The 9,861-nt window shown below is 37.0% G+C and overlaps 1 protein-coding gene across 7 annotated transcripts in view; it reads left to right on the forward strand.

Moving 5' to 3' along the window:
* Positions 1 to 5,898, forward strand: part of ATAD2B (ATPase family AAA domain containing 2B) — a 79,289-nt gene extending 73,391 nt beyond the window's left edge. For 6 of the 7 annotated variants that reach the window (XM_075144966.1, XM_075144963.1, XM_075144964.1 and 3 more), the window contains 2 exons: positions 1,044 to 1,172; positions 2,543 to 5,898. In XM_075144966.1, coding sequence (XP_075001067.1) covers positions 1,044 to 1,172; positions 2,543 to 2,584 — 171 coding nt within the window. In that variant the 3' untranslated portion in view covers positions 2,585 to 5,898. The other variant, XM_075144965.1, reaches the window with a different exon arrangement.
* The last annotated feature ends 3,963 nt before the right edge of the window (positions 5,899 to 9,861 follow it).

Below are 9,861 nucleotides of genomic sequence, written 5' to 3' on the forward strand. Positions count from 1 at the left end.
AGTATTATGGCAGCAGTAACTTTTGAAGATGATTTGTCGATCAGTGTTTTTTGGATGAAAAGTTAATAAAACTGCTGAATCCTTGTTGTCCCATCATTACTACCTTTACAAATCCAGTAATGGCACAGCAGTCCACTATTTTAATTGCAGTTTTTGCAGGTACTCTTATGTGTTAATTGGACATGCCAGTTACTGAGGAACTGCTGGGTGCCTAGTAATTAGGAGTTAACATAATCTTTTTCCTTCCCGTGTACCTATACTTGGTGGAAAGAACTGTTAGTGGATTGGAAAACAAATTGGAATTTGTGCTGATGTTTTAGCGTCATAGACTGAACCCCTGCTAGTTAATTTTCTTTCAGTTTTGTCTCTTTTTAAGCGAAGTTACAATAAAATTTGCTGTCTTCTGTTGTAGAAACTAGCTTGAGCTACTATGAAAGTTAGATCCCACTTGGTGTGGAGAACAGATGATAATCTCTTTGGAAACAATAGAAGTGTTATGAGAGGGAAAAAGTTCTTAAAATTTACTATCTACTACTATGTAAAATACACATCTTCACCTTTTGTTTATGAGCAATTTTACATGTGTTGTCTCCCCTTCTTTTGTAATTTCAACATTTGTGGAATTCCAGATGTGTTTCCGTGTGGTAGTTCTTACAATTTCATGCCAATGCAAGTTCTTCAAAATGTCTGCTTTAGCTATCAAGGCAGTTTTTATGGTTTGCTTGGTCATAATTATTGACCAAGATGAAATAGGATGAAGTATGATTCAAACAAAACAAACATGGCCCCAGCTATACTAAGTATAAAATCTAAGACAAGAAAAAAAAGTGTGGGTATAAGCAGAGAAGTTGAGACATTGAGTCCTTTTGGATCTACATGGAAGCAGTGGCCTTACTGATAGCCAGGTGTGGTCCATTTTATTTGTATGTGTCCCTCCAAAATAGGGCTTCAGAAGGGGATTGCATTTCTGATTTGTTCTTTAAAAAAATCAAAAAAAGTGATTGTAAAAGCCCTCTTAACCTTACCTTTTGTTGTTCCAACAGAAACTGCTTGATCTGGTGGTTAAGAAAAGTGACAACCTGACTGTTGACCAACTTGAGAGATTGTATTCGCTCCTCAGTCAGTGCATCTACAGACATCGTAGAGACTATGACAAATCACAACTTATAGAGGTGATGTTGTACAGTTTCTTTTATTCTTTATCTGAATTTTGTGAGACTGGTTTTTCAAGAACTAAGTTAATCTATCAATTTATTGTTGTACTAGCAGGCAAAAGCTTTAAATAGACTTTGAAGAAGCTATCTATAAACAGAAAAAAGTTTAGTGTAGTAATGACTTAAAAAACAGAGGTTGTTTCTAATAATACTTCCCTCAGAAAAGGATTAAGAATTTAACCTAGAAGAATGGAGGAAAAAGAGGAGGGAATACAGCAGCATGGAGAAGCACATGCTAGCAGGGTAAAAACGGAGTAGAAGCAGTTTCCATATGTGTGCTATGAATAACAGTGGACGTAGTGGCTACTTTATAGGCACACGGAGCCAACACTGCTGTGGTTGCCCTTACTTGTATTTGCGTAACTAGGCCAAAAAAAATTATGTACCTCTGCTCCAGGCAGTTTGCTGATCGTGACTTTCATACAAGACCTTAAAAGTTTGCAGACTTTCTCTAGATCGGTAAGTACACTCTTGGGAAGGTCCAATACAGCATGATGTAAGCCAGTCGTCTGCTTTGCTGACATCACTTGCCTCTAAAGTGTTTGCTGTCAAAGGCCTCCTGTCTACACCAACAGTAAGCTGGTCATTTCACCATCGGCGTAGGCTGATCATAATTCTGGACATGCATTCTCTCCAAAATCATTGCTCTAGCTGTAGAGGGGTTTGGATCAGCTTGCTGATTCAACTGATAACCGAACCTGCTGAAAAAAGACAACAATTGCTAGTTTCCAGTTGGGTCACTGAATGCTAAGTACTTTTCTCCATGAATATTTTACAACAAAACCTGGAAAGGCCTTAGCGTGGGATATTGTAGAGTTTGTGCAAAATACTTCTCAAACCATTTTCATGCTATTCCTCTGCCATCTTTACCTAAAATATGTTGCAAGTCTGTGCCAAATGTTAGGTAGATTAAAAAGACATTTTTCCAGCAGAGGTATGTATAGACCTATCTTTACTTTGATTCTCCAAACTGTGTTTACAGCTGGGTCACCAATAGCATGTGTGCAGTAAGACTTGAATTCATGCAGTGTGCCATTGCAATGGTTTCTTAACACATATTGAGTACATTAATTATATAAGTGACCCTAATACACTTGGATTTTCTCATGGACTGTCGTAGTGGAGTGGTTTTCTGCATTAATACTTCTTTAATTAGTTTCCTCTTCTACCATATTTTGCCAGCAGCTAATAAACAGAAGTGTCTACTTTCCTATTAATTATTTGTTCAGATTTAAAAAAAAAGGAGCCTAATAAATACGATTCTGTAATGTAACTTTATTTCTGTCTCTGTATATTTATGTATAATTGATGCTCTGTGTCTCTTGCAGGAGATGGAAAGAACAGTTCATGTGTTTGAAACATTCCTGTGAACTTGTCAAGATGGGTGGGTTTATCCTCTCAAACTGCTCATGGGAGAGCAGTCCTCTGAGCCATTCAGTTTCCATTTGCACCAAGTATGTGCAGAGCCTTGGTCTTAAGTGCTCTCTCTTTTTCTTTCTGTTGAATTTGGTGCTATTGTCTCAGGTACCTGAAACCAACCAGCCTACAAGAACCAAACGGAACTTCATATAGTTGTATCTGATATAAATAAAGAATACAATGCCACAGCTTGGAGATTTTTGGTGCTACAGAAACTGTTCTCATTTCTGCTCTTGTTCACTCTACATGCATTATCTTTGGGGAAACTTCAGGCAAAGTGGAGACCAACACACACAGAGAACTGGAAAGAGCAGATCTAAGTTGAATATTTTTAAACAGGCGACCTTTTTTATTTTTTTTTTCCAATTTTTCTCCTCTCTGGGGTAATGGACAAAAAAATCTGTTCTAAAGAAGGCAATGATGCATTGTGGTAGGAATCTTGAGTAACTGGATGTACAGTAATTTGAAGATGAGGCTCTCTAGAACTGCCTTTAATGTGCCTTTTAGTCAATTGAGAAAGATAAGGCTAATCAATTGGTTTGGATTATAGCAAATGGCAATGTTAGAAAGCTGTCTTCAGAATGAAGATCTCCAAAAGGATGATTTGTATTGTCTTCATTGGATGGCAACCAGTATTATGGTTCTATAATGCCTGTCTTACTCTACAGAACTAAACTAAGACACACTGAAAAAGCCACATACTTTACCAAAATGGTGAAATTACTTTTTCATTAGTATATATTTGTTTTAGAAACAAGTTACACAGTGAAATTCTGTGTTGCTAAAAATGAAGCATTTTCCCACCATCTCCTTGTTTTCCATTTCTTTAAGAAAACCAAGTTTAATACTGGCAGGTTTCTTTCTGAAGTTCCGTGTTTGTAATATAGCTTGGACTGTGCAGTGGAGGTAAGAAGACACTATAGTTGGTCAAAGTCCTGGAGCCCAAGCTCACTTGAAAATAAAACTTAAACTAGGCTTCACAACTCGGTCTGTGCAAAGCACTGTTAATGTGGGGGGATTGGAGGACAGCCTTTTGAATTGATCTGTTCGGACCAAAGTTCTCTGAGTCTGAATTGTGTAGTTCAAAACCTTTCCTTTCTGGCAACTGGAGAGAACAGTCTAGACAGTTTAAAGAAAAACATGTTTTATCACAAGCTCAATATTGAAACATTACCTGGGCTGATTTATTTCAAACTTAGTGGAAAGTGTTTTAGAGAAGTTGGCTGGTGTTACCATCGTTAACCATTCATTGTGACTGTCCCTACGTAGCTGCAGAAGTGTCTTTCCAGAAATATGCAACACAGTGTGATTAGTTTTTAATTAGAGAAAACAGTCTTGGACTACTGCAGAGATACTGAGCTACCTCAGCTTTTTGTATTTTAGTTACCAACAGTGTTTACGGAGGACTGTAATCACTCTGCTCCCCTTTACAAACTGAAGCTAAGGTACGTGTCTCCACCTCTATGGCTAATAGTAGTATAGCGCTGCAGAGAAACAAAACATGGGCCTTGGGCTACTGCAGTAATCCAAAGTGCTTTGTATATTATGGTTAAACATAATTCTATCTTAGATCTTTTCCTCCCCTGAATGCCACTGTTTTGCTTTATAGCTAATGGCAGAAAAAGGTTTTGAGCATTCATGTACATCTAGTTACACCTTCTAAATGCAACCCATGCAGAAACACTGTATTTTTTAGGTGGGAAAGTGCGATTAAAAACAGCAAAAACAAGCAGAAAACACATTTTAAATGAGATTCTTTGATCTCAGATTTGATTATGGGATTTTTTTTCCATGTTTCATTTAGTATTTATTAGCATCATACCTGTTCGAGATATTTTTGTGTCTGGTACATTAACAGCATTTTGTATTTTGATGGAAATTGTTACAAACTTTAAGATTTGATTAAATAAAATGTAGCAGATTTTTTGTAGCAAGTTTCTGATAAAAGGGTTTTTTGCAAGTCTCAGGTTCTTGCTGCAGAATTTTTTAAAAATATTTATTCCAGTTTCACTTACTCAAAGAAGTTTTTGTTCAAGTAACAGCAGCACTTGTGGAAGATAAAACTGCATACATTTTTAAGAAGATAATAAATTTATATGAATTAAAACAGTTGAGAATTTTAGTCACCAGGGAGTGTGAAAAGCAAGTTTAAGCTAATGCCTAGCATTAAAAATGGTTCTAAAAGGTCAGGTTTCTAAAGGAAAATTTTTACTGTCAGTTGTTGATTGGGAAAAATCGTAAGAGGCAACTTTACTAATTGAGGAGCTGCCATGTTGTTTTAGAGAAAAGTAGCTGATACCAGATGTTCTAGTGGACAGCTTACCGAAAATGATATACTTGCCTTCCTAGCCCAAATAACCACACTTCAGTTTTTGTTTTCCTTTACAGATGTCTGGTGGTTATAGAGTTAAAACAGCTGTTAATCTATCCATGTGGTCTAAACTTGTTTACTCTTTGTATGTTTTTAAGTTTTTTGCCACATAGCACTGGCAAGAGTTTGTACAAATTGACCTCTCTTCCTTGTTTCTTGTTGTGAAAATTGCAAATAAACTCCTGTGTGAGTCCTTGTGCTGGGGTCAATGAAATGTGGCTGGCCAGAAGAAAGGAGGTTTCTCTGGCGGGCTGGTGGGGCTGTCTTGGAGATAAGAGTTGCTCTTGGGTGAAGTTGATGGCTATGGAGTTAATTGTATTTGCAAGCTTGAATCTCACCTGTGATTAATTTTTTTGTTTTGTGTCCTCTGTATTGTTACTTGATTTCCTCATATGCCAATGTATTTATAGGATTACTGTTTTATGTAATATCTTGTCTTCCTTTCTCTTTTTTTTTTTTTTTTAATTAAGTTGGTGGGTCAGCTCTGGTTTTACCTTCAGTCTCCTGAACGGCAGGTCCTGCAGCTGACAGTCATTTATTTTGTTTTTATTTTATTTTGTAATCACAACATAAGCTTGAATTTGGGCTTGTACTTGCATCTTTTGTATCTTGTACATTGGGTTATTTAGACATTGGGGAGTCCTGTTTGGTTTCATTAACGTGTGTCTACTTTGTGGATTAAGTAGACTTCCTTCATCAACTATGGTATATTTTGGATTCTATAGTTTTATTCAGAACTGTGTTTAAATTGATGTTTTGCATTTTGACTTCATTTTACGTTAGTTTGAAGTAAGTTATTTAATTTTTTTGAACTTCTGGAAGTTTTGAACATTTTACTGTAATTTGTAATATAACTGCTGTGAAATACTTGAATAAAGATGACAAGAAAACACAGCTTTAGCTCCTTCAAAAATGTATTTAAAAGAAATGCTGCCTAATTGCTGGTATCAGTCTTTTTCTTACCAGATCTCCTTGATTTTTGCAGTTCAGATGTTTTACTCTGGGATCTTGCTGTTTAGTTGTTTAAGCCGTAATTTTGCTTTCAGTGTTTGTCCATTAAAGAAAAAAAATTATATTATTAATTTTGACTGTCAAAGTGAAATTAGCATTGTACATTGGTGAGTGAATAACGTAGTTGTTATGAAGTTATGCTCTGTGGTTAGAAGATGCGTTATGTTCAGTTGCAGTGTACCACCCAGGACTGCTTATAGTACGTCAGCATCCAAGCAATACCAGAGTTTCTCATTAGAGGTTTTTTAAAGAAACACACTCTTTCCTCCCTGTTTATCAAAGTTCTTTTTACTTTTTGTGTTTTGTTTTGTTTTGTTTTTAAAGATAGACTTCTAATATATCTAGGAATTCCTTTAGTCCCACCCCCCCAATAATTCATGCATAGGAGAGCAAGCTTCTAGAGGCTATGCAAGTGAAGAATCAACCCACATCTTACTCCTTGCCAATTTATCTGGAGCTAACAAACTGCATGTGATGTATATAATGTGGAACAGAGTATGAGAAGCTGTTCTGTAGATCTGTTATGGCCTCCCTTGGGGTGTAGGACATATAACACACCTGCTCATTTTTCTCTTTTCCTTTCTGTGTACCTTAAACTATAGGGCTCCTGGGCAAAAGACTAGTTGAGAAAGAGCATAGCAGTAACTTATTTCACATCTGACTCCAATTTTGCTTTTATAAGCGGCTTTAAAAGCACAATTAGATATTAAATAAAATATATAACTTACTATATAAATGCAATAATGTAGTAATTGATCAGTGAGAGCCTAGGCTCATTTTGTATCAGATGTGTTGTTTTGATCTGAATGGCCTTGCAGATACTAGCACCGCACTTAACACCATCCAAGGGGTTTGCAATCTGAGAATAAAGAATGTAGGGTATGAGGTCTTGCTGTCTGTGTCTGTCTTTCAGGAGTGGTGATGGCCATGTTAACGGAGAGAATAGTTTCAGACCTGATTTCTGACAGTAGCTGTAAAAATGATCAATCAAAAGGGACAAAACTGTCCCTTTATTTGAGAATTGACAAAAGGATTCTTGTAAAAATACTTAGTGAACTTTGAGTGGTGCTTCAAAAGTACGAATTAGTGAGGAATAGTTGGATTGCATCACATGTTGTTAATAAAGCCTTAGTAAAAGCTTGTGCAACACTCATATTTGTCAAGTGTTCACTGCTTAACGATGCTTCCTTCTGCTGTTGGTTTCTGCCTTGAATGCAATTTCCCCTATTTCCTTAAATTTGCAGTGTTGCACATCCTCTGTTTCCTCCTTTAAGCCCCTCAGATAATTTGTTTAAATAAATTAAAAATGAGATCCTTTTGTTCTGTATCTCAGGTAGGATTTGGATTTGGACTTGTAATATACGGGGTTTTAAGCTAGCGCTGCATGTGAATAAATTCTGCAAGCTAAATCAGTAAACTGATTAATGAAGCCAAACACTTCATTTTTTTTTTTTTCTCCTCCTTTTATGCATCACTTGTGGTCATGTAACTATTATGTAAAAATGAGGGATTATAAACTTTAACACTAATTAATTCAGCCTCATTCCATTTCTAGGTGAGTAATTTTTTTACAGTGTAGTCATTTGCATAGGGAGTATATTTCAGTTGAACCCACTGCCAGTAAATGGCTGTGACTGCTACTAAATTCCATTTCTTTTAGGAATGCATTTGAGTTATGCTATATTGAGCCTTTCTTTGATAGCGAAAATCCTTTTCCTTTAGAAATATGTTAAGGTGCTAAGATTTAAAATGGATTCACCACTTTTAGTGGAATGTTAGTGTAAACCTGGCCGTCCGCATTAAGTTTTGCTGTTAATGCGGATGCTGATTTGGAATAAAGCTGCTTTCAAGTTTCAGATGCAAAAGGCATTCTCGAGCTAAGCTGTGCTAGAAGGCTCCTCACATCCAATTACAAGAGCGGGGCAGGTTGAGAGCAGAGGAGGAGGTTGTTCAGGCTCTGCCTTTGGGGCATCACTGCTGCAGCCCTTAGGATGTGTTGGCATACTGCAGAAGTTGAGTCGGTTCTGCTGTGGGGGACTCCTCTCCGTGTTTTGATCTGTTTACTTCTGTCTCTCGGCAATTGGGAATTTGGCAGAGTACGGGTGAGAAACGTACAGGTCTCTGAGACTGGATGGCTGCTGGGAATGCTCACACCATTTGTCATCCTGGTTTTTTGTGGAGATGAATTGCATCGTGATGAAAACCTCTTTGCATCAATCTAAAATTTGAATTGTGCTATAACCCAGAGATGTTGGACTGTGCGTGGAAGTAGGACTCTGTAGAAGATGACCTGTCAGTTTTGGGACTGTGGATTGAGAGGAAAGACTTGGGGAAATTTCAAAAGGCTCCCTTTGAAATATGTCTTCAGCAAAGGAAGTAAAGCAGGGACCAAAAGATTTATCCTAGAAAATGTGTTAAATTTGGACTAAATTAATTTGCTAAGAAATTCCGTCTTTCTGCTGTAGAAGGAAAGAGAATGATGCTGTTTTAGTTATGGAATTATTTCTCATCTCCAAAACCCAGCACTAGTTCTGTCGTAAAGGTCTTGCGTTCTCTTGCTGACTTCGTTACACCTTGTAGAATCCCTTCTGTATGTGGAGGCTACGTGGAAGAACAGTGATACCTGATTTTGGTGATAGGGAAGGACAAATTGCCGGTCTATTTTAGGTTTCTAATGAATATAATTCTGAAATTAGTTTTGAAGTGATGCCCACTGCATTCTCTGTGAGATTACAAAAGGTTTAGTGAGATAAAGGAAATAAAATGTGAATTGTCACACGTTGTATGTGACTATTAACATCAGTTTAGTAATAAATTACTGATTTGTGTAGACATTTTAAGTATCGGAAATACAAGCATGTAAGACTACATTTTCATGAAGCACTGGAGATGTATCTGGTCTAAAATTAATGTCTAGCCTTTATATTGGGGTTAGAGCGCTTCAGAGTCTTGCTCTAAAATTTAAAGCATGTCCTGAAGGCAGAAAGCTTTTTTTTTAAATAAAAAGCTTCCTTTTCACAGGATTCAGAGGACAACCATGAAAGCACAAGCCGAGCATAAATTTTACAGTATTAATCTTTTCAATACATGAGAATAAATTTTGGAAATGGAAATGAGCTGACACCTAATAATGATTTACATGTTTAGCAATTTGTCACAAAAATTTAGGTTTATTTGCGGAGAATAACGTCAGCAGAAAACACTTTGTTGAATCTGATGCTGTGGCACGTATGATTTAATCTCATGCATGTGCAGGGTCTACTAACTTATGTATGGCTTAACAGTCTTTTCAAGAAAGGCATCGGGTCTTGATCTGCAGAGTTTGTACATCTACCCCGCTCTTTGAGCTTTTCATCAAGTGATTAAGCTCATGGGTAGAAACACGTGCCTTATTCCTCCTTTGTTTTGGTCTGGCTTCTACTTCCAGGCACTGCTTCTTGACTTCTCTTTATGTTCTAGACTCTTCATAGATAGATTCCCCCCCCAAGATACTAATGGACTGTGATCAAGTAGCCTCTTAGTCGTCTTTTTGCTGAGGAGAATGAGCTCTTTATGGCTTTCACTGCATTTTCTGCAGCCTCTAAGTCAATTTTGTGGCTCTTTACTGCAGTAGATCAATTTTTCAACATCTTCTAAAACATTTGTTCACAGAAGAAATTGATGATATTCCAGCATTGGTCCACCAGTGCCATATATAGAGCTAAAAATCACTGATTCCTACTCACTGTTCCCCTTTTTACACATCCGGAGATCAATTTAGTCCTTTTATGCCATGAAATTGGGCTGGGAGCTCCTGTTGCTTGACTCTTCTTAGACTTGCAGCTTTTCACGATGCTGTTCTCCATC

The sequence above is a fragment of the Calonectris borealis genome, chromosome 3 (assembly GCF_964195595.1).
Source record: "Calonectris borealis chromosome 3, bCalBor7.hap1.2, whole genome shotgun sequence".
Lineage (NCBI taxonomy): Eukaryota > Metazoa > Chordata > Aves > Procellariiformes > Procellariidae > Calonectris > Calonectris borealis.